Source organism: Penicillium rubens (assembly GCF_028828025.1).
Source record: "Penicillium rubens strain IBT 27055 chromosome Unknown utg000003l_segment0_segment0, whole genome shotgun sequence".
In the NCBI taxonomy this organism is placed as follows: Eukaryota; Fungi; Ascomycota; class Eurotiomycetes; order Eurotiales; family Aspergillaceae; genus Penicillium; species Penicillium rubens.
In genome coordinates this window covers 9,613,835-9,636,054 of record NW_026890601.1, presented here as the reverse complement: position 1 = coordinate 9,636,054, position 22,220 = coordinate 9,613,835, and the positions used below count along the sequence as shown (strand labels likewise).

Sequence of the window (22,220 nt, the reverse complement as noted above, 5' to 3'; positions counted from 1 at the left end):
TGGCAACTAGACTTGTTCCCAAAGGTTGCCCTCTAGTCAGGACTACCATACAAGTTTTGGAACATCGCAAACATCGTATCCATTTCGCTTCTTACTTAGGGAATCATGCTCAATTTCGTCGGAGTCACGCTTTGGCACGTGCCAATGGTCCCTTGTTGGGGATTCGAATTCTTGATCTGACGCGTGTTCTCGCAGTAAGTCTCTGATATTGATACATTGGGAGTGTTCAATGCTTGACACATATCAGGGACCATTCTGTACACAGATTCTCGCTAATTATGGGGCTGAGGTTCTCAAGGTTGAGCATCCAAAAGGGGGTGTATGTCCTTATTTTCTTTTCGGTTCTGTTAAGTGGACATGATACTCACCAAGTATATATCATGCAGGATGACACTCGCTTGTGGCGGACGGCAGCCGAGAAACATGTTTGGAAATCCACTGGCAAAGATATGTCTACATATTTTTGTGCGATCAATCGGAACAAGCTATCTATGACTTTGAACCTCAAACAAGAGAAAGGCCGGGAGATTCTCTTTCGACTTGTCAAAGAGGCCGATGTGGTGTCAGTAATCCTCCGTCTCGAGGTAAAACCCTCCGTACTGAATTATCATAGAGTGGAAAATTTTGTTCCAGGAAAGATGGATGAAATGGGCATTGGATATGAAAAGCTACGGGAAATAAATCCATCGATCATATATGCAAGCGTATCTGGTCAGTCCTCGATCATCGTGAAGGCATATGCAACCTTGGAACTGTGAGTGCTGACTTCAATTCAGGATACGGCGCTAGTGGTCCATATTCTCATCGCGCAGGTTACGACGCCATTGCCGCTGCCGAAGCAGGTATGCTATACATCACTGGCGAGCGCAATGGACCCCCAACACGACCTGGTCTCGGCCTCACTGATATGAGCACCGGTCTATACCTGCACGGGGCGATACTTGCCGCACTTTATGCTCGCAGGGATACAGGTCGGGGCCAGAAGATTGATACGTCACTATTTGAGAGCCAGGTGTCCCTGCTTTCTAATGTGGCTATGTCATGGCTGAATGGCGGGGAACATGCAAAGCGTTGGGGGACAGAGCATCCGAGTATTGTCCCCTACCAAGCTTTTAAGACAAAGGACGGTCACTTGGTTCTAGGCGCTACGAACAACCGCCAGTTCCAAACTCTTTGTCGGTTGGTGAAGCTATCGGAGTTGGCGACTGACCCACGATTTGTGGACAACAGCTCTCGTGTCCAAAATCGGGCTGAGCTAAAAGAGATACTTGAGCCAATCATCAGAAGGAAGCCGACGAAAGTCTGGCTGTCAGACTTGGATGGTAGTGGACTGCCCTATGGGCCTGTGAACACGATTGAAGAAGTGTTCTCGCACCCACAAACCGCTGCGAGGGATATGGTTCACAGCCTTCCCCACGAAGCGTCGGAATCAGAGGAGATCAGACTACTAGGTTTGTTACTCATAAGGGCCTGTGTCTGTATATACTGACGCCGAGAATTATTCAGGGACCCCTGTCAAGTTTAGTGGGACGAAGCCCCAAATTCGACGATCGCCGCCAAGTCTAGGAGAGCATACCAATTTCACACTCGAGAGAATGGGATTCTCAGCGAAGGAGATAGAGGTAATGCGAGAACAGGGTATTGTGTGACGCCTATTAACTTTACGATGGTGTCCATTTCCTATTCAAGTCGCCTGCTATTGGGAACAAGCCAGCGCTTTAGTCTCTCGCCGTGATGTGAATACTAGCTTGCATTAGTGGCTCATGGATATGCCTCAATACGAGCTGTTGGTGCTGGTCTCGCACTTTTTTGTCTTCTTAGCCGATTCTAGCATTACCAAGATGGAGTTCTTTGTACTTGGTAATTATGTCCATGCATGATCCTGCCAAGTGGTGAACAAACTACTTCGTATAACATGTAATTACTTGTCCAATTTCCAGAAAGTGTAAAGGCAGCACACAAGTTGACCTATACCAGTAATTAGTATTATATTCAAGATCGACCACTCGACCTCGTGAACCTAAGCTGCAGCATTGAGTGACTGGAATAATGCAGCAAAATTGGCCGAGCCTAACTAAGGTCATCATTAGTTCTACAATGAGGTGTTGGTGTAGCTGCGGTACCTGTGACTAGCTGATGACTGAAGCAAGCAATGGCGCAGTAAGATTTATTGTGCATACCCAATCGCCAGTATTTCGACAGCCAGCAGCTGGCGCAGCTAAGGTGTTGGATCACACTACCTGTGGCTAGCTGAAAGAGTTGGAACAACTCAAAGAACCTACCTAGCAGCTCGTGCCAATTTCCAAGCCAGCATGCAGGCCAAATCAGAAAAAGGGAATGCCGTACAACAGTCGATTGGGGACCTCCGAGCCCGATCAAGTCCTCCCACGCTCCGGTCGAGGTTACAGCTGCCTATAACTCTAAGTGGCAATCATGAGCAATTGCGAAGCTGACTGCATCAGTGAATTTTGGCTATGGACGAATACCTGTATTATCTGGTCGCCAATAATTTCCTTGCGCTGCAACGGGTCGTAAACGGTGTTGCTACTGAGCTGACAGCTCTCTGCTGCGAGGCTTGCATTAGAATGTGACAAGCCAGCATATGTGCCAATGTGCCCAAAATGCCGTTCAATGTTGATCAATAATTGCTTTTTCCATGCAGTCTATGACTGCTCTCCAACTCTCACCAGGTGTAAAAGAAATTAATATAAGACAGTTAATTCAATCGGATGGCCCCAAGTAAATCGTCCTTCCCTGACAACTTCGAATGCACCTCTTCGGGCGACTAAGCAAAAAATCTTCAAAACGAAGTATTGCTTCAACAATTTCGATTATTTCGGGAGCGGACAAGATGTCTGAATCATCTGCGTACGAGTACTACCAGATCCAAGCGCGGTTTCCGGCCACTGATTCCAATCCTGATGATGGCATCAACCGCAAGGTCTTTGTCCGACAGGATATCGACGAATGGAGCAGCAAGAAGTCGAACAAGAAGCAAGTGGATCTTTTTATCCTAGCCCTGGACAATTTCCAGAAGCTGGACCCCAAAGAAAGACTCTCTTATTTTCAAGTGGCTGGTAGGTCCCATGTCATGAGCTTCGGTTTACAGCATTAACATGCATTTGACCAGGTATTCATGGACAACCCTTTGTGCGATGGGATGATCCTAGTCCAGAGCCCATGAAAAATGGCTACTGCTTCCATTCTCATGTGATCTTTCCCATTTGGCACCGACCATATGTGCTTCTTTTCGAGGTAGGAAAGCCTCTTGTCCGAGACAAACTGGGTACTGACTTTATTCTAGCAAGTATTGTATGACATCATGGTCAAGGAGGTTATCCCTCAATTCCCGGAAGCCCATCAAGCTTCATGGCGTCAACAAGCCGAGTCCTGGCGCCTTCCATTCTGGGACTGGGCCCGGAATGGCCGTGTCCCTGACTTGGCCAAATATCCTACCATCACTGTCCCTAGTCCCCAGGGCGGATCAGTTCGAATCAATAACCCACTGTTTCAATTTCGCATGCCTACAGACAAGCCGATGCGAAGTGAGGGTGTCGGTACTGAAAACACTTGGGAAAATGACGCCGAACAGGAGGAGTATAAGAACGTACGTAAGACCTAGGCAATGTGAAGACGAACGAAGCTGACTCAATCAGTTTGGCAATGCAATCGGAACTAGTCGTTGGCCGGATGAAGAGGACCAGAGACCAACTAGCGAGGGCTGGCGGCACGGTGTAGTCAATAACCGCAAAGTGGCAGATGCTTTCAACGCCCACGAAGGATACAATGACAAGAATCATGGTCCTGCAGCTGAAATGGTGTACCGACTGCTTACTGTGCCCATGGACTACACTACCTTTGCAAGCACAAATCCAACCTCGAAAGATCAAAATGTGGATGAAGACTTGAACATTGAATATGTGAGTATATGTATTTGAGATCACGCAGCACAACTGAACAAGGACTGACCGGAAATTGTAGATTCACAACAATATGTAAGTACCCAAGTATCACCACAGGGGAATTTAATTGTCTACATCTACAGTATGCTATTCTCAACTGCGTCAAACACTAACAACGCTATTTCAAAATCATGGCTGGACAGGTGCTGCAGGACACATGGGAAACGTACCTGTTGCCTCTTTTGATCCGCTGTTCTTCTTGCACCACTGGTAAGTATACCTTCTTGGGCCAGCTAGGAATGCAACTAATTACAATTACTTGCAGCAACATCGACCGTCTTTTCGCTATCTGGCAAGCTCTCAACCCGGACAAGTGGATGGATAACATTCCTGCCGACAATGCTACCATTCGTGATTCATTTGGCAAAGAGCACATTGTGAATGAGAACACGCCTCTTCAGCCATTCAGACGTGACGCTGAAGGAAATTATTGGACTCCTGAAGGGGTCAGGTTTACCCCCAACCTGGGATATTCTTATCCAGAGTTGCCAAGATGGGAGACTAAGTACCACCAGCAGGACGGAACACTCGACCAAGTTCTGTTCAAGGAGAACATCACCACCATCATCAACGGATTATATGGTGTGTCGCGTGATTTGGCGTTGGACCCTAAGGCTCCAACCCCAGAGGGCGTTGAGGCAATTGACGGTGGGCTCAAAATTCCCGACTTCGCCTTCAGTGTTCGGTTCTTGAAGTATGTTGCCCTTGAGAAACACCTGCGGTAAAAAGAATTGATATCTAATCATCTTGCATGACATAGATATGCATTGGGAGGGCGACCTTTCTGGGTCAAGTTGTATCTCGCCCAAGAGGACGGCATACAAACCCCACTGACAGACTTGATCGCGGAGGTGTATAACTTTAGTCAAAAGCCCGAGTTGGATGGTTCCTCGGTCTGTGGGAACTGCACTGAAGGACAGAAATCCCGCGTCAAGTCAACCGCTTACATCCCGATTACCCCGGTTCTTTACAAGCTTATCAGGGGTGGACGCAAACTGAAGTCATTGACTCGCGACGAGGTTTTGGCGTATATACAAAAGCGTGCATACTGGCGGGTATCCAAGGCAAGTACATGTAGCCAACTCTCAACCTTTATTGCCGCTAACCTTTTGCAGAACGAGAAAGAGTTACCTCGCTATGAGGTGGAGAAGCTGGAGCTGGAAATCATTGGTAGCAGCAACGACACCAAGCATTTCACCAACCCCGCTACTCCACCAGCCTTTGAAAACTTCAAGAAAGAGCCTACCATTACTGGTGGTGCTGATGGAGCGCTGGATCCGGAGCTGAAGCAGCCAAAGATCGACCCACCACCTGCTCTGTAAGTTTCCCAATCCTATAGGAAAGGGGATACAGATGGGAATATGACCGCTAACTGGACTCAGCCCGAGACGACCAAGAGCAAATCTCCCACTTCATGGCAGTCTTCAATTCCAGCAGACTCTCAAAGCAGATAGTGTCATTCTCATCGAGTCGTCGAGCGTGGATCCCGTTAAGCCCGATGACGGCGTCGACATGACCCAGATTTCCATCATGGATGGGAAGAACGATATCATCTTCCATATATCTATTCGCCGAGCGCAGGGTCAAATCATTTTCAACTCTAAGCTCGGTGGATCGTGGGGTGAGGAGGAACGGATCGACATTGCCCGTCGATTTTACAGTGAAGATGGAGCGACAATTTTGATTCACGACCAAGGAGAAGGCTTTGAAGTTTCTATTGACTGGGTCCATGCGATTTGGTTTGCTAAACGTGCTCAGGGCACGACACCACAGTCAATCCAGTACGATCTTTGGAACAAAGAGGGAACTACGGCTTTATCGGAGGATCTCGAAGTGCGCACCTATCCTTCGGTGAAAGCTTTGTTCCTTCAAAAGCATGCTCATGAGGATAAGTAGCCATCAAGCATTGATATGTAGTTTGACAGGGATATAAAGAAGCTGGCGAGATTAATTTGATCAGATTTGCTGGGCCGTGGATTAGGCTAGTCCAACCGACCTGATTACAAGCATAGAACAGCAACAGCATCTTTGGGTACTGAAATAATATCTTGTATTCTTGGGAAATCAGTGGCCATAAGTAGTCATAAGAGTTAAGGCCAGTAATAGATCCCACGATCAACATTCTTCTTGAGTTTACGATTCACATGCAGATATCCAGACTTTTCCAAATCGTGAAATTTCTGGCTAATCAGTTCGGCCACAATTCCTCCAAAGAGAACACTTCCTGGCACGTTCAAATGGGTATTGTCAGATGGATTGAGGTTGTATGTGAAAGCATTTGCTGGTCCGATCGCATTGAGGTACCGGGTGCTCGCTTCATTCAGGTCAATATAGGCAGCAGGGGAATGATGGGCGGCAGCTATGGTAGCCATTGTCTCGTTGGCGAGACTCATGACGATACTCGGTGTCCCTGTTGAGTCATCGTAATTGCGCCGAGACAGAGGGGTAACGAGAATGGGTGTGGCCCCAGCATCAGAAGCCTCAGACACAAATCTTTCAAGATTTCTGGTGTATTGTGACAATGAAATGTTCGCAGCTGGCTTTTGGTCGTTGTGGCCAAATTGGATTGTCACGAATGGATGATAGTCGTGTCGAACTTGTCTCACAGTCGTTAAAACCTCATCCCAACCACCTCCATCTCGGAAGCTAACAGTGGTTGCACCGTTATGACCGAAATTGCGACCAGATGCTCCTTTAAAAAGGGTTGTGTTGAGAAATCCGTCTCCCCACCCTCCTCCGTTTGAAGATTGAGTTGCTGTGGTGCTATCACCCGCTAGGACAAAGAATGGAGTCTTATGCGAGTGTTTCAAGGCACTGACAGGATATGCCTGAACGTAAGGTATGATACTGAGGAGGGCCACTCCGGTTGCTTTCAAGATCATATTCATTGCGGTGGATGCAATCCCTGTCAGTCATGGGCATCAGAGTCATTATCCACAAAGGACATATGACATATTTTACACTTATAACACTTCCCCAGGTCAAAATGCGGGTGAATATATCCATTTCTCCCGTTGGTGGAAATCCCTTGGATGCAAGAAAATGATTTGCGGGGTTTTTATGGATGAAAGTGACGACATTCCAAAGTCTCGCGGCCAAATATCCCGAAGGTACTGTGGCCAAGAGAATGCGGTCGTAATGCGGTCTAAGAGAAATTCTCCGTTGGCTTTCTTCCTCTTCTGGACACAATATGATATCCCGTACACTGTCAGATCTGCTTTTCATTTCCCATCTACCTGTGCGCCTTTGGGTTTGGGTAAGATTTGGTATACATGAGAACTCCGCATAATGAGTGTACAATTCTTCAATTCAAGTATCCTTCTTTCTTAGTCCATTCTACCAGTGCCAAGATGGCTCAAAACTCGAGTGTCTTGGACACAAGCTCCGCCACTTTCATCAGTTCCTCGTCGCGCATGTTTCGGCCAACGAGCTGCACGGAACACGGAGCTCCCTCGATGTCATCAGCCACATCTCAAATTCAAGAGTCAGCAGTAAATCCATCAATCATAATCGATGTAAAATGCGACACTTACAGGGAGGTTTGTAATCTACACTCCGAATGAACGCTTGGTCGGCGGCCTTGTTCGCCTTGCCATGTGGAATAATACAGCTCGGGTACTTTGGAGTATTAGTATAGCGCCGTAGGTTGAGAATATATGAACTTACATCCATCAAATTCCGAAGGACAGTGTAGGGCACAAAGCCAAACAAGTCATGAGGTTGAGCGGTACCTTGATAGCCGGGCACGATAATGGCATCCACTTCGGCCCCCGTAATGATAGTTCGGAGAGCTTCCTTGATCCAATTACGCTCCTCGTTGAGGTCGTATAACCTTTCAAGCGTTAAGGGGGGTACCCGTATGGCATGTACCTATGGTGCAGAGATGTCGATTCCAAAGCAGGGATGACTGGCTCCCCACTGGCAGCGATGTGCTTGAATGGAGTGCGAGCTGGATCCATCGAGAACATGCGAAATGCCAAAGTACAGGCATCTCAAATGAACGGGATATGTAGAGGAGCAACCTCATCCCCAGCCGCTTGAAACTTTTCAGTTGCACTTGTAAGAGTTCGGAGGGCTGGTGGATGCAGAGGGAAATTCGTATCCTCCTGGATGAGCTCGAGCCGCAGGGTGGTCTTGGGGGGAACTGTGCGCCATGGAGAAAACAAAGCCGAAGAGTCAAATTGCCATGAGTCCACATTGGTCACAAGCTTCATGAACAGCTCCAGGTCTCTAACTGATGTTGCCAAAGGCCCTGCGCAAGCCTTGATCTCTTGTTCCAAATTAAATCGTTTTCAACTCTGAGTGGTTGATTTCTTGGGCTCATATACACCTATTATATCTTGTCCCTCGCGTCAAACGCAGCCAACTCGGCCCATTGATGCTCCAGCTCCCGCATTATCCATGAAGTGCGCCACCCCAGCATATTTTCTACTCGTGCCAAGAACTTCAGTGATCCTTCGTGCTCGACTACGTTCCGAAGACAGTAGCCAACTAATGATAGGTCAGCAGGCAAGAGTGTCGAGGAATATGGAGGGCACACGAACAGCGATGTAATAAATGGCATGCCATAAAATAGGCATTCTCTACGCTTTCATTGGACAGTGACAATCCGATAACCATGACAAGATGGTCGGCAATCGTTTTCTAGGATTTGGATCAGCTTGCAAAAAATAGTCACTCAGAGCTGTGATTCGGCTTACCTCCTTCACACGCCTTGAGCGGGCCCTTTCATAATCGCTCATATTGTGCGATGGAGTTTCGGACAAGGTAAGGAAAATACAGGCCGAGTGATAATACTGCATTCCGATAACTTTGGTTGCGGTCAGTAACTTTCACGATGTGTCGTCAAAACTGGGACTAAAGACATACCTGCAGGCGGGGAAATCATCCACACCTCAGGGAAAGGGCGACCAGCAGCCACACTCGATGCTTGGTACCGGATAGGTTGCCAGGTTGTGGACTTGGTTTGATTCCACTCGTTCACGCTATCTGATATGTGGCGCCAGGTCTCCTCTTCCACAATATTTCCGGGCGCGTCGCAGCATACTTGCAGGATGCGGGCGCAATGATAGATAATTCGATTAGCGCAGGCACCGTCGTCGTGGCGGTGAAACATTGACGAGCGTTCATAATTCTGCATGTCGAGTTGTAAAGGTTGATACTGTACTACCGATGCATAGATAGCTTGTCGCAAGAACTGCCAGCTCACTGCCTCAGCCACCCCGCCAGCGGAGGCAGAGCGGGCCATAAGATTCACCAAGCGGTTGGACCCAAGTAGGTGAAACTGCTGGTCAGTGTTTGTTTCCAGCTCCTCATATATACGAAGAATCACGACCGCAATGAGCATGTTCTCGTCACAACTGGTCTCGGCTTGATCTAATGCCGCAATTAATAATTGCAAACATTGACCATGATAAGCTGACGCCTCCCAGTCACTATCGTTGGCCAAGATTGCATCATGTCGCGCAGACAGAGCCAGGATGGCTTGCAGTACCATGTTATTCTCCAATGCTCGTCTCGGGACTTCGGTGCTGAAATGTGAATGTATGTCACAGACGTCGGCCTAAAATGTCAGACATCTAACCCTAAGACCAGACTCGCCGATAGCTTACCCAGGGTGCTAATTTCTGTATAAAGTAGCGCATCAGTGATGCCTCTCTTAGTGACAGTGTAGATCCATTGTCTGACAAAAGGCTGAGTGGACTCTTTGTAGAGTCCTGATGTGATCGATTCTCATAAATTGGGCTGCGGGATTGAGCCTGATATGTGTCCTCTGAGTGAAGACCTCGAGCCCATCCACTGCTACCATGTGATACCTGCTCTGGTGCTGGAGTGTAGGGTTGTAAAGCACTATGCTCGTCTCCAACCGACTCTGGCGCTAGACTGCTGTATTGTTCTAAAGCACTATGTTCGTCTCCAGCCGATTCATCATTCGCCTCAAGGACGAATGTCACTAGACGAGATCAGTACATCACCAAAGCAATAAAGTTCTTGGTTCCTACCAGGCTGTGACACGTCCACCCAAACTTGTTCTTTATCCCAATCTAATTCAAATCTGGCAGTGGCACCATTATTCTTTTGGTAAACGTGATGGACAGGCTTGAACTGGAAACGGGGATCAAGATGACACGCCCGACCGAGTCGCAAACATGGAGTGCAAGTTGATGCCCCGGTGGGAATGACACATCGGATATGTCGATGACGACACCTTCCACAACCCTTGCCTACTCTCATAGAGATATCAGCTCAAGGTGGCTGTTATCGAGGTTCATACATGTAGAATCTCCGAACATGATGCCGGGGGCAGGGTTCCCCGCATGTGCTGAGTCAGCTTTTTGGGGAAACTCCAGGTCCCAAGAAAGTTTTCGACATCCATGGTTGGCCCCGGTAGGAACCTTGGAAGGACCGCGGGCATAACATGGATGTTACAAGGATTCCAAGCGTCTTTCAGTGGTTTTGATATTCCAATATCACTCTATATCGACCCTATCGAACGCCCGAGGTCGTTCTTTGATTCTTCCGTTTGAGTGATGTCACTTCATGTGGGGATTTTTGAACCAGGCCGCCAAGGGCCGCCAAATATTAAATTCTGTTGCCTACTCCGTACTCCATTCAATACTCGGGAGTACGGAGTACTCCGTACTCGTACGGAATAATAGCAGAACAGGGATTGAATTACGACAGGGTCCATACAAAAATAGCAACACGGCTTCGGCGCCGAGATTTTACGGCGATCCATTCAGGCAGCCCTGGAGGTACAGAATGATTTGTCAGACTGCACTCGCGCACCTTGTCCCCCGGTCCGTGCCTTTGAATGGAAATTGCACAGGCAGAACGATCGATCCGCCATTGGCCTGTGGGTTCAGGGTATGCATCGCTAAACAAAACATCTAAACTTGGCCAATCAACACCATAAACACACCGCGATGATCCGCAATCCTGATGCTCAATTGACATACAAAAGTACAATTGGCCGAGGCCAAGGCCGGAAATTTTCGACTCCGCCTCCCTCCGTATTATTGCCTTAAAACTGCGAATATCCAGTGCCTTCGCGCAAACATTATTCAGGGTTTGTCGCGTCGAATAAGTAACTGGATCTCCGCAAACCTTACCCGTAGGGATGATAGTAATCTACCTTCTGGTGATTGCCAGCGCATGGCAAAGAGCGGTCGCTGACTCTGCTGCCTGTAAGTAATATACTGCTTGCTTGTCTTGCCAGCTCTGTAGCTCATTCCCTATAGGTTCAAGCAGTGTGACCATCTCGAGCCAAAACGATGCGAACCAGCTGAGAAGCTGCGACACAGTCTCCGGAAGCATTACGATATCCCCTTCCGTCAGCGGAACGATCACCATCAATAATGTCGAGGAAATCCAGGGCGCATTAATTGCCGAGGGTGCCTCAGGGCTCACGGGTCTTTTTACCCCTGATTTGGACAGTGTGCAGGGCGGTATCACACTGAGTAACCTCGATTCACTCACAACCATCACCATGGGCGGGTTATCACAAGTCTCTTCGAGCATAATCATCACGGGAAATCCGAAACTGAAAACGCTGGGGTTCCAGGACTTGGAACAAGTTGACGGACAGCTGGAATTGACGGGATCATTCTACAGGTATGTTCATTGGTACGGACATTAACACCCACCTTCTAAGATGCTGATGAATATTCCAGCTTGTCGCTACCTTCTCTTGACCAAGTCAAAGGTCAGACAACAATCGTGGGCAGCAGTTCCATGTCATGCAGTACATTAGACGGTCTGAAATCCGACAGAGTTTTCAGAAACGGCTACACCTGCTCCAGTGGCTCGTCCGGCCTGAGTCCAGGAGCCAAGGGCGGGATTGCAGTGGGTGTAATCGTGGTGGTCCTTCTGATTGTGCTGGTCTTATGGTTCGTGCTTCGACGACGGCGCCAGAGACAAAAAGGTGGAGGGACTCAATCAACCATCCCACCTTCATCAACCCCATCAACCGTCGTGGCACATTATGAAAAGGTCCCCATTTCTCAGGGCAGTATCTCACCTCAAGAAGAAGCACCACGTCCGGAAGAGCCGCCGACTCTCTTGCCCCGAAAGCCCGTGGGATCGGCGATATTATTGGATGGTCGCTCGGTATACGAGGCCGCAAATGGATTAACTCCAGTCCAGGAATACCACGAGTTAGACGCAGGACCAGTCTCCGGCTCTCATCAACGACCAATACACGCAGCATAAAGCGATTTTCATGACCGATGACGAGCAGATATGATCCTGGCAATGAATGGAACAGTCGTGAGATGGCAGAAGCCACATTACAGGCAGCCTTTTGCAATTATACATATACCCTTGGACCCTTTGTTGAATGCGACATGCTTTGATATGATTCCTGCCCTTTCTGGATTTCAAAGAAGGCAACTTTTTAGGCCAAGGGAATCTGGCCTACGAAGTAGTATCTGCACGGGCTTGCGTAGTCTGGGATCTTCGCTGTGATTCGTATGTCACCACCGCCAGTCCACTTCGGGACCACTCTGCCGGGAACTCAGTCTACAGAGAGCGCTGGTTTTAGAACTCACGGACTATCAACGCATGGGTAGCGCCTCACGAACCAGGGACTCAGCAAGCATAGGCCAAGGCATTTATACGGTGATCGGTTGATTAGTGAGCAAGTTATCTAGATATATCGGCACTGGTACAAGCCTGTTGGCACTCTATAGAACACGGATATCTATGTCTCATTCAACCAGGAGGCACCTGGGGCGATCAGCGAAATTAAACACTCAGGATGACCTTGTGACCAGCGGGCTTCTCCTCGGGCTCGCCGAAGATATCAATGTCCCAACGAGGCTTGTTGGCAGTGTAAGGTGTGTTGTATCGCTGCCGGTTCTGGCCCAGAGCGCTGACCTTCTCGACCTCCTCGGGAGTGAGTTCGATCTCCTTGAAGTTGTCGCGAATGCGCGAAGGCGTGACCGACTTGGGGATGACACTGTGTCCACCGACCTGAGACCAGGCGAGACTTGAGGCATGTTAGCTTTCGAGGGACAATACCACAGAAAGGGGTGTATAATCTTACATGACGTGTGCGGGGCTGACTTCCTGGCCAGTGCGCTTGGCAACAGACTCGGCAACTTCCTTGACCTCGGGGCGGGTGATGAGCAGAGGAATGCCGAGCATGTTGTTACCAAATGCCTAGAACTTCAGTCAGCATTGGGCTTCTGCACCGTCGAGACAAAAGAATAGATACGTACGGAGTAAGCAGTAACGTGAATTCCCTTCTGTTGGCAGTACTCAATCAGGTCGTTGCTCTGGAGCACGGGGTGGCGCTCAATCTGGTTGGCGGCAGGGACGACACCGGTGCCTTTAATGAGAGCCTCGAGCTGCGGGGCGTATTAGCTGATGTATGGCAAGTTCTGGGATAGGAAGGATACGAACATGCTCAATCTTGTGGTTGGAGACACCGACGGAGCGAGCCTTGTTCTTGGGGAGCTGGGTCATGGCTAAGAGGGATCAGCTGCGTCTGGATCTCCTATTTGTACAAAAGAGCCACTTACCCTTCCAGGTGTCCACGATGGAGACGCCATCGTCAATGATCACGTCACCACCCTCGACGGGGCTGTTGGCAACAAGCGGGAAGTATGAATCGCCCTTCTGGAAGGCAACGGGCCAGTGAACAAGGTAAAGCTTGGTCATGTCAGCAATAGCTCACAGTTCCATTGAATGGAATAATCATACGTCAAGATAATCCAACTCGAGCTCAGCAAGGCAAGCATCCAAGGAGGCCTCGACAACCTCGGGGCGGTGCTGGCTACATGCAGGGTTAATAACCTGGTAGTGCAAAAATGTGATTCGAGATAGCGTACCTGTTCCACAACTTGGAGGTCTGTAGAATGACATGTCAGTTGCTGAAATAGGGTGATATCTCAAGTTGGCATGGATAAGCTTACAATAAAGAGATCCTCGCGCTTCAGACCGGGGACATCCTTATAAGCACGCTTGATGCCCTCAGCGACCTCGCGCTGGTTCTGGTAGCTGTGGACAGGTGGTAAGCATGGCACAATCGTAAAGGGGGAGGTGTCTCATGATGAAAACATTGGTGGTTGCATACATAGTTGCCAAATCCTGAGGAGGGTGAAGGTTAGCGAATGGTTTAAATGAATGACAAATGAATGACAGATGGAGATGTACATACCAGGTGGCGGTAACCAGCCTTCAGGGCCTCATAGACAGCCTCGCCGACCTGGCCAGGGGCAGACTGCCAGGTACCAAAGCCCAGCTGGCTGGACGTGGGGTCAGTGATGGAGTCTCAAAAGTCTCAATATTTGAGGAATATACGCACGGGATCTGGTGGCCGGTGTTGAGAGTGACTTTCTTTCCGAGAGACATTTTTAAGAGATTGAAGGATAATTGGAAGAGAAAAAGAGAAAGACGTGGAGATTTCCCCAACCTTTAACTGTTCAGTTCTCCGGCGGGGCTTTTGGTCATGTCCATCCCACGCCCCTCTCGGAGTAGACTCCACCGAGGATTAACTTGGGGGGGGAAGATGGGGAGTAACGAAGTCATTTCGATTTATTGCAATTGAGTACATAAGTTATTCTATTATTTCAAGTAATATATAGTAGTCTAGATATGTATTTGTTATCTATTATATACCATATAGTACTATCAAGGAGCACTCCGTACTATATTACTATACCTCCTCCCTATATAAGATATAAGGAGATAACCCCGCGGGGTAAATTATGATGTCATGTGATATATACATATGTATGTATTCAAGTCTTTCCAATTGATTTCTCATGAAATATTTCATATTTTACTGGATCTCTCGGTATTTCTTTTTCTTTGGCATCTTTCGTTAAGCTATCAGACACATTGGGCAATCCCTCCAAGGTCCTCTCCTCTCGGCTTCGGTACGATCGCTCCGAGTGCCAAGAAATGGTACAATATCGTAGTCCTGTGTCGTTATATGTATTATATCACCGTACTTGGGTACTTTTGCTTTCTAACAGAACTTCCATCAACATCAAATACCCCCCTTCTTAGATGTGTCCAATGTGGCATTTGCCCTATATTAAATTACTCTACTCGCCCATGAAAACTCTCAAAAGTTCAGGATAATTGGGCGTACCCAATCCCGTCACTGGATCCCAACCTTTCGCCGCAGAGAAGCCATCAGTGTTGCAACCCGGGTTGCTGCCCGTGACCACGTCAAAGAATGCCTCAGGGTGTGCGTACAATACAGGGTTGACAAACCCGACAGTGGACTTGCCAGCGGCCAGTCGCTCCTCGTTGATTCGGGTGAGGATTGCGGCGAATACAGGTGCGGAGGCCGATGTCCCACCAATCGACACGGCCATTCCCCGGTTATAGATGACGACCTTATCACCCACGGCAGCAACATCTGGATAGGCACGTCCGATCCGGTTGTAGATACCGCTATTCTCCCCGAAGCTGCTGTTGTCCACGCTCTCATAGTATGGGTATGAGGGCTGGGCCTTGTCAAAGTAATCAGCAACAGCCTGAGCCTGATATTCAGGCGCCTTGTAAATGTTGCTGAAACCGCCGCCTGACGGGAATCTAGTGACAGCTTGCTCCTGATGGTCTTCTGGCGAGGAACCTGTGGGGATTTCAGTGCCTCCCACCGCAGTAAGGTACGGACAGGTGGCCGGGAAGTCCGGAGCAAAGACTCTGCCATTTGTACCAAGGCAGTTGCTAGGGGTCGGGTCGCCTCCACGTCCAGACACTCCAGAATCACCCGAAGCGACCAGCACTGAAACTCCCATTGTACCCAGCTTCATAAATTCGGCACATTGTCGCCGCTGGTAGGAAATGGGGAGATCGGCCTCGGCGGAGCCATATGAAATCGAGATGACCTTGGGTGGGTCATACACGCCACATTGCAAGGAGCCCTTGTAGCCTCCATCTGCCGGATCGGGGTAAGGAGGGTCCAAAGGCGAGATGGTACTGCAGTACGAGCCGTCAATGGCATCCAAGAACGTGTTGAGGAAGCCACGGAAGGTATAATGATTCTCATAATGCATATCATCGCTCTGGAAAAGAATAGAATTCTGTGGCCAGATAATCGGGTAGGAGATTTGGAAGTCCAGATCAGATTCAGGCCCAGCTCTTGAGGTGTCTGTAGGAGCCTCGCCACCATCAACCGACTTGAGAATGGGGTGTGTACCCTGCGGGATTTTCCTGCAGGAAAGTCAATTCAAAATGCAATTAGCCCGACAGCACATGACAAAGGCAACATACGAGTACAGTTTCGAGAAGAACAAATCTAGATCTTCCTGCGCGTAGACGTCCCCGATGCCTTCGAAGATTCCCAATTCATTTCCTTCTGTGGCAGAGTGGCCCTCACTGATGTTATACATCTCTGTAGGCTTGTCAGAATATTCAGTGTGTGGGCATTGTACCCAGATCACTTACGTTGGATGCATTGGGGTGTAATGGCTTGGGAGCAAAGGGACGGAGACTGGCTGAGCAGCTCCTCAATGGGTAGAAGGATCGGCTCAAGGATAGGGGGGACCCCGTCCATAAAACGTTTCTGCTTAGTCGATCTCCTAACACTAGTCACCTCCCGCAGAGAAATTCCTGGAGTGATATAGTCAACGTGCGCACGCACGGAGCTCGGGACATGATATCTGTGGTCTGTGGTCAGCGAGACTGTAGATCCAATCCAAATGAAAGCCATACTCGCGACAGGCCACATGCGATCGGCCCGTTTCAGCATGTGAGTACAGATAGTACTTTGTGTGCAGCAAATGCTCGAGCTCCTCGGCATCGGCATCAAACTGGATCCATTGCTTGTTGGCTGATTGCGTGATACGTTCTTTTGCAATACCAGCCGACTCCAACCAATAACGCACATCATTCACACTCTTTTCTGTTGGAGCAAACAGGTCGTGCACTTCATTGACGGACAGATATTGTCCATAGCGGCTGGAGTGGGGGTTGGACCTAAACAGATCAATATTGGTTTCAGACAGTGGGAGGTCCATTGCGCAAGTTCATACAAGTCCATAAGCAGCTCATGGCCATAGTCTAGGTTAGACTGGGTCAACCCGATTCGCACAGGTAGTGACACATTTCCGTCGAGCTCCTTTCCTTCGACCCAGGATTTGGGGATGAAATCACGGCGCTCGTGCAATTGATAATCATGAGCCGTTGGCACTGCCATTGCGCTGGCCGCCAGAACACAAAGCATAATGAATGATTTCATGGTAATAGTCCTAGCAGGAATTCACCGATTCAGCTTCCTCCTTCAACTTGCGGATCAAGTCAGAAAAGACCCGCGGCAGACAAGACATCCTTTATAGCTTCTCCTGTCTTCCAAGGTGGGCCTGGATGGGTCTTTCGGGGTCAAGCACCATTAATTTGGACTCAGATCGCCTAGGAGGAAAGACAGCCAGTCGATCAATGATGCTAAGACCCCGGGAAATCAAACGGGGTAAGGATAGAGCTTATCCTGCCTATCATTAACTTTGCCTTAGCCCGTAAGTATATCCCTAAGGATTGAACGTCGGGGTGAAGTTCCCCAGGGCCATTCATCTAACAAGATCAAGACCACATTGACGCCTTTCGGAAGGTTAAGGCAGGTCACACGAGGTCCATATGAAGATCATTGACACGGAGAGTATATCTCTTCCCTGATGGGGTTGCGTTCTTCGGCGACTTTTCGAAAATGGCGCTCGCTACAACCCATGGAGTGGACGATGTTCGAGACATTTGGAAACACGTACATTTGTCTCCAGTCGCAGAGCAGGGTCCCTTTCGATAATCCGTAGAGAATCTCAGCAATTACAGTCCGACATAATAACAGCCATGACCTCATGTGAAAATAAAAGATCATCAGTGTTGTACCTCGGGAGAACACTACCCCTGAGGGATTGACTCGCAACTAGGCGATGAAAATGCAACTAGCACTTCATTACTCCGAAAGCTTGAGCCACTGGACGTCGGGGCTTGTCCGGTGGAAGTGTGGGGATATTATTTCTTCAAATGTCTCTGTCGTATCATAATTGAAAGGTTTCTCCTTAGATGCCGAAATGAGGTCGACGATCTTGGCTCCCCCTAAATCCCCTCATTTCGGGTGTTGGAGAAGCTATACGGAGTAAGGAGTAGTACATGCTGATAGTTATGTTGTGGGGAGGTAAAATGGAATTGAATTGTTTGAGAGCCCGATCTTAAAGCCGAACTGTTCATGTTAAAGCAACATCTTTCCTTGAAATTCAGACGGGATTATTGGGGATACTTGCCTATGTGGTAAAATGGTGAAAGCCCAGTTTCGTGCACTCGGCATACCTTTGTACTAATTTACAATTAGAAGAATTGGTTGCTATTCCAACGCCAAGCTACGAAGAGGCCGTTCCTGCATCGAGTCTTGCATCGCAGCTGTCATTCACCGGCTGCCTAAACTCCGCGTATGGGGGATGATCTCTTGAGTGGTATTAGAGTTGATACAGAAAGCCATCCAATGATGCATGGTTGCAACGTCGGTGGCAGAAACATAATTCCATGTGCCTTCTCCAGGCATAAGTCATGCGAGCAAAAGATGATAGCTATTGGGGCATGTCTGTGCAGGAAACTGTATCGACTCGGCAGATGGCATTGCCGTCTATATTCGGGTGCAGATGATTAGCGGAGAACCTGAGTCCTCAATGTGGAAGTAGTCCCAGGACTCCCAGAACTCAAAGCATTGTGGGGACATCGCTTCAAAAGTCCGTTCGGTGGACTGTTGTCCGAGAGGTCCAGGTGAAAATGGTGGCACTTCTGCCGCATCGATAGGGAGGAGGGGGCCGGTTGGAAATTCTCAACCTGACGGTGCGACCGCAATTCTCTCCCATGACGTTGACACGGGTCTATTTCAACTACCATGCCTGGTTCGCATCGAAAGCGGCCTCAAACTGGCGATGCGATACCCTTCACTTTTGGAATGAGCAACCACTCAGCGTCCGCACCATTTCCATAATAAATCCACCAGCTGCTGCCGATGCAAGGGCTTGGCGATATAATCGTCCATTCCCTTGGCTAGATATGCCTCTGCATCTCCCTTGAGGGCATTGCCCGTCAATGCAAGGATAGGCACATCGACTTTCATCCGTCGAATATGCTCTGTGGCGGTCAATCCGTCCATGACCGGCATGCTGATGTCCATCAGGATCAGATTATAGGAAAGAGGCTTCTGCTTGACCATACGCACGGCTTCTGCTCCATCCCAGGCAGCATCGACACGCTTGAAACCCAGGCTGCTCAGAAGTTTCAACATTATAAGTTGGTTGACCTTGTTGTCTTCAACTAGGAGGATGTGCTTTTGCGGGGCGATCTTCTCGAGCGATGCCGAACTATCCAATGCTCCGGGTGTATCCGGTTGCAACTTCTGCTTCGCTGGAGACACTGAGGTAAGGCGAGCCATCCTAGCTGTCATCCAGAACACACTACCGGGTCCATCGGGGTTGGCATGGAACCCAACCGTTCCATCCATCAATTCAGCGAGGCTCTTACATATCGAGAGACCAAGGCCAGTACCCTGGTATTTTTTTGCAGCGGTGTCCGCGAATCGCGTGAAGGGGGTGAAGAGGGTGTTCGTGGCATCTTCAGGTACGCCGATACCAGTGTCCACTACCTGCGTGGAAATCACAAACATATCAGGGTCCTTTTCGTCAATGGCATAAGTGGCATGAACCCGAACATGACCGCTCTCGGTAAATTTAACTGCGTTGGTGACCATATTTTGCAGAACTTGGCGGAATCGCAGCGGGTCGCCTTTGAGGCTTGGAGGAAAGCCTTCGCTAACACCGCCCATAATTTGGACGCCAGGCTTCAGCGCCGACTGACAATTCCGAACCACGGCAGAAATCACGTTGGGGATGTTGACAACGTCCACATTCAAGGGGAAGCTTCCCGACGATAGCTTAGAATAATCCAGCACGTCGTTAATGACCTGCAGCAAGATAGAGGTCGAGTCTTCCAGGATGCACCCGAATTCCCGCTGTTCATCGGTCAACTCGGTCCGCAGTAGCATTGTCAAGGCCAAGAGCATTCCGTTCATCGGGGTACGCAACTCGTGGGACATGTTGGCCAAGAAGTCCGACTTCGACTTGGCAGATTCTTCAAACGCGTCGATCAAACGGGCCTGTGTCGCGCGGCGTTCGGTCATGTCGCGGGTGACTTTGACGAACCCCACATGGCTGCTATTCTGATAGATGGCGGTGATCATGACATTGGCCCAAAACCGGGTGCCATCCTTGCGGTAACGCCAGCCCTCATCCTCGACTTTCCCTTCCTGTAAACAGACTTCGAGCTCGCGGGCGGGCTTTTTCGCTTCGCGGTCATCGCGACCGTAAAAGATGGAGAAATGCTGCCCGATGATCTCAGATGATGTGTACCCCTTCAAAATCGCGGCTCCGGAATTCCAAGTCGTAATATGGCCGCGCGTATCCAGCATGAAGATGGCATAATCCCTCACGGTGTTGACCAGGATTTTGTAGGTTTCGTTGAGATAGGTTTGTTCGTTGATGCAGTCCGACCTGTCCCGTTGGTGTTTGGTCCGCTGGGCTTCCAGCAGTACGTAGATCAGGGAGTCGTCTTCAAAGATGGGGGTCACGCTGAGTGAAAATAAGGCGTCGAATTTGGCCACATGAACACGCTTGATGACCTGCACTTCGCGGGTTGATATGGCAGTACCGAGGGCGCCACTCAGAGATGCGACATCGGGGGCGGGGAGGATGGAGGGGGAAGATCGTGGACGTTCGCTGCCAACAGTTGGTCTCGTGAGCGCTGGAAGACTTCCACATGACTATTGGAGACTTCGACGACTCGTAGGGTGCCGTCTAATACTAGAGTGGGTTTACTGCGAAGGGGTTAACGATGGAATAATTCTTCATATCCGACGGGTTCAAGGGTTCAAGGCCTCAAAGGCTTCAAAGGGGGTTCTCACGGTGTAAATCGATAGATGCGACTCAAAGATCCGGTAACAGGCTCAATTTTGTCCTCAAGATCCAAATCATTCTCGGCCGGGGGAGTGATCGCCATAGCGACATTGTTCATAGGGCAGTCAATTCTCAGGTGGAGCATTTGATCCACAGGCATATTGAGAACAGCCTGGGAGGAGTGAGGATGTCATTCAAGAAGATCTTCAGAATGAGATAGTGTAGGAAGTAGGAAGTAGGAATAAAGAATAAAGAATAAAGAATAGAGAGAATAATAAAGATGAATCCGGTTGAACGTGAGAGAGTTGGAACATAGAGAGCGAGTCAGAGAGGAAGTTGAGTGGACGGGAGAAAGAGCCGAGGTGGATATGGAGGAAACAGGATATATTACTATATTAACTGATTCTGTAGTAGACCTAGACCATTGGACTATTACCTAGTACGGAGTACTCCGTACTATTAACTATTAACTATTACAGTAACTTGTCATTGATAACACATTTTCCTTCAAAAACTGGAGATGTCATCGAGATCGCTCCATCACCATGGTGGGATAAAGTCACAGAAGCGCTGATGGACTTGATTGTAATCTGTGACAATAGCCAATAGCGTACAGCAACAGCGAGCATTGAATAAAATTCATATTCCATTACATCTATATCATCTATACATTCAGTCTCATTCCGCTATCAACCCATCTCCGAGCCAAAAATAGTCAGATATTTATATACATTCCGAAGTTGCACAGCGATCCATATTTAAACTCCGTAATGTTTACCCAGCCTATAGACCAATTCACCTCATATATTACTCCCATATACTACCTGCCGGGTATACATAACTATATCTCTGAATGTTGAGGGCATCCAGGAATTTCATTGTATATTAACCATTCCTTGAAACTGTCAGAAATGCTACTGCTAGTAGTAATATTACTCCATAGAATACATGTAGGCAGTCAATAGGCAACATTTTTAGTGAAAGTAGAGCTAGCTAGATGAACGAGTGTGGTGATAACCAGAACTGTAACCAAAGAGAAACACTCGGAATGTACGAATACATCCCCCCAATAATACAGAGAGAATCCACTGCTTGTCCAAGGGCTCCTCAACGCGTGCAACGCGCTTTAGGCACGAGAGATGCTTATCCTGATGCAGGGCATCGCCACCATTCTTATAACCTTTGCTTGGTTGTGTTGACCATGTACTGGATGCCATCAGTGGCAAGCTCCTCCAGGGCTTTCTCGTTGGCCTCCCTAGCTTCTTCCTGAATCTCATACAGTCGCTTAGCCAGAACATGTGTCGCCATGGCGAGAATCCAGTAGGTGATCGCTGTCCTAGCTCCGATTCGA

At 48.8% G+C, this 22,220-nt stretch overlaps 9 protein-coding genes across 9 annotated transcripts; 3 read left to right on the top strand and 6 right to left on the bottom strand.

Moving 5' to 3' along the window:
* Positions 1–101: 101 nt before the first annotated feature.
* Positions 102–1,649, top strand: N7525_009931 (CaiB/BaiF CoA transferase family protein; the record flags this gene model as incomplete). Its single annotated transcript, XM_002563989.2, has 6 exons — positions 102–194; positions 248–319; positions 387–562; positions 614–711; positions 777–1,451; positions 1,507–1,649. Coding segments are annotated over 6 exons (1,257 nt in total), but the record flags the coding sequence as incomplete, so codon positions are not given.
* A 1,202-nt stretch (positions 1,650–2,851) lies between these two features.
* N7525_009930 (uncharacterized protein) lies at positions 2,852–5,858 on the top strand (the record flags this gene model as incomplete). Its single annotated transcript, XM_061214905.1, has 8 exons — positions 2,852–3,077; positions 3,131–3,255; positions 3,305–3,607; positions 3,657–3,924; positions 4,046–4,172; positions 4,228–4,656; positions 4,723–5,280; positions 5,345–5,858. The coding sequence occupies 8 exons, from the start codon at positions 2,852–2,854 to the stop codon at positions 5,856–5,858; spliced, it is 2,550 nt and encodes an 849-aa protein (XP_061069336.1).
* A 194-nt stretch (positions 5,859–6,052) lies between these two features.
* On the bottom strand, positions 6,053–6,850 carry N7525_009929 (rhamnogalacturonan acetylesterase; the record flags this gene model as incomplete). The annotated part of the gene is made up of 1 exon (XM_002563987.2): positions 6,053–6,850. The coding sequence occupies one exon, from the start codon at positions 6,848–6,850 to the stop codon at positions 6,053–6,055; it is 798 nt and encodes a 265-aa protein (XP_002564033.1).
* A 467-nt stretch (positions 6,851–7,317) lies between these two features.
* Positions 7,318–7,921, bottom strand: N7525_009928 (Amidase; the record flags this gene model as incomplete). The annotated part of the gene is made up of 4 exons (XM_061214904.1): positions 7,318–7,433; positions 7,496–7,580; positions 7,629–7,794; positions 7,833–7,921. 4 exons carry the CDS (start codon positions 7,919–7,921, stop codon positions 7,318–7,320), a joined length of 456 nt encoding a protein of 151 aa, XP_061069335.1.
* Positions 7,922–8,295: 374 nt separating this feature from the next.
* On the bottom strand, positions 8,296–10,196 carry N7525_009927 (Zn(II)2Cys6 transcription factor; the record flags this gene model as incomplete). Its single annotated transcript, XM_002563986.2, has 6 exons — positions 8,296–8,453; positions 8,507–8,606; positions 8,663–8,772; positions 8,832–9,525; positions 9,575–9,915; positions 9,965–10,196. 6 exons carry the CDS (start codon positions 10,194–10,196, stop codon positions 8,296–8,298), a joined length of 1,635 nt encoding a protein of 544 aa, XP_002564032.2.
* Positions 10,197–11,082: 886 nt separating this feature from the next.
* N7525_009926 (uncharacterized protein) lies at positions 11,083–12,173 on the top strand (the record flags this gene model as incomplete). The annotated part of the gene is made up of 3 exons (XM_061214903.1): positions 11,083–11,149; positions 11,204–11,576; positions 11,636–12,173. The coding sequence occupies 3 exons, from the start codon at positions 11,083–11,085 to the stop codon at positions 12,171–12,173; spliced, it is 978 nt and encodes a 325-aa protein (XP_061069334.1).
* Positions 12,174–12,707: 534 nt separating this feature from the next.
* Positions 12,708–14,318, bottom strand: akr1 (putative aldehyde reductase (AKR1); the record flags this gene model as incomplete). Its single annotated transcript, XM_002563984.1, has 11 exons — positions 12,708–12,951; positions 13,009–13,124; positions 13,184–13,312; positions 13,368–13,432; positions 13,487–13,616; positions 13,668–13,740; positions 13,796–13,815; positions 13,880–13,964; positions 14,041–14,054; positions 14,125–14,212; positions 14,272–14,318. 11 exons carry the CDS (start codon positions 14,316–14,318, stop codon positions 12,708–12,710), a joined length of 1,011 nt encoding a protein of 336 aa, XP_002564030.1.
* A 698-nt stretch (positions 14,319–15,016) lies between these two features.
* N7525_009924 (S53 family peptidase) lies at positions 15,017–17,160 on the bottom strand (the record flags this gene model as incomplete). The annotated part of the gene is made up of 5 exons (XM_061214902.1): positions 15,017–16,133; positions 16,194–16,314; positions 16,368–16,582; positions 16,635–16,898; positions 16,955–17,160. The coding sequence occupies 5 exons, from the start codon at positions 17,158–17,160 to the stop codon at positions 15,017–15,019; spliced, it is 1,923 nt and encodes a 640-aa protein (XP_061069333.1).
* Positions 17,161–18,885: 1,725 nt separating this feature from the next.
* On the bottom strand, positions 18,886–21,029 carry fos-1 (sensor histidine kinase/response regulator Fos-1/TcsA; the record flags this gene model as incomplete). Its single annotated transcript, XM_061214901.1, has 2 exons — positions 18,886–20,725; positions 20,878–21,029. The coding sequence occupies 2 exons, from the start codon at positions 21,027–21,029 to the stop codon at positions 18,886–18,888; spliced, it is 1,992 nt and encodes a 663-aa protein (XP_061069332.1).
* Between the last annotated feature and the right edge of the window lie 1,191 nt (positions 21,030–22,220).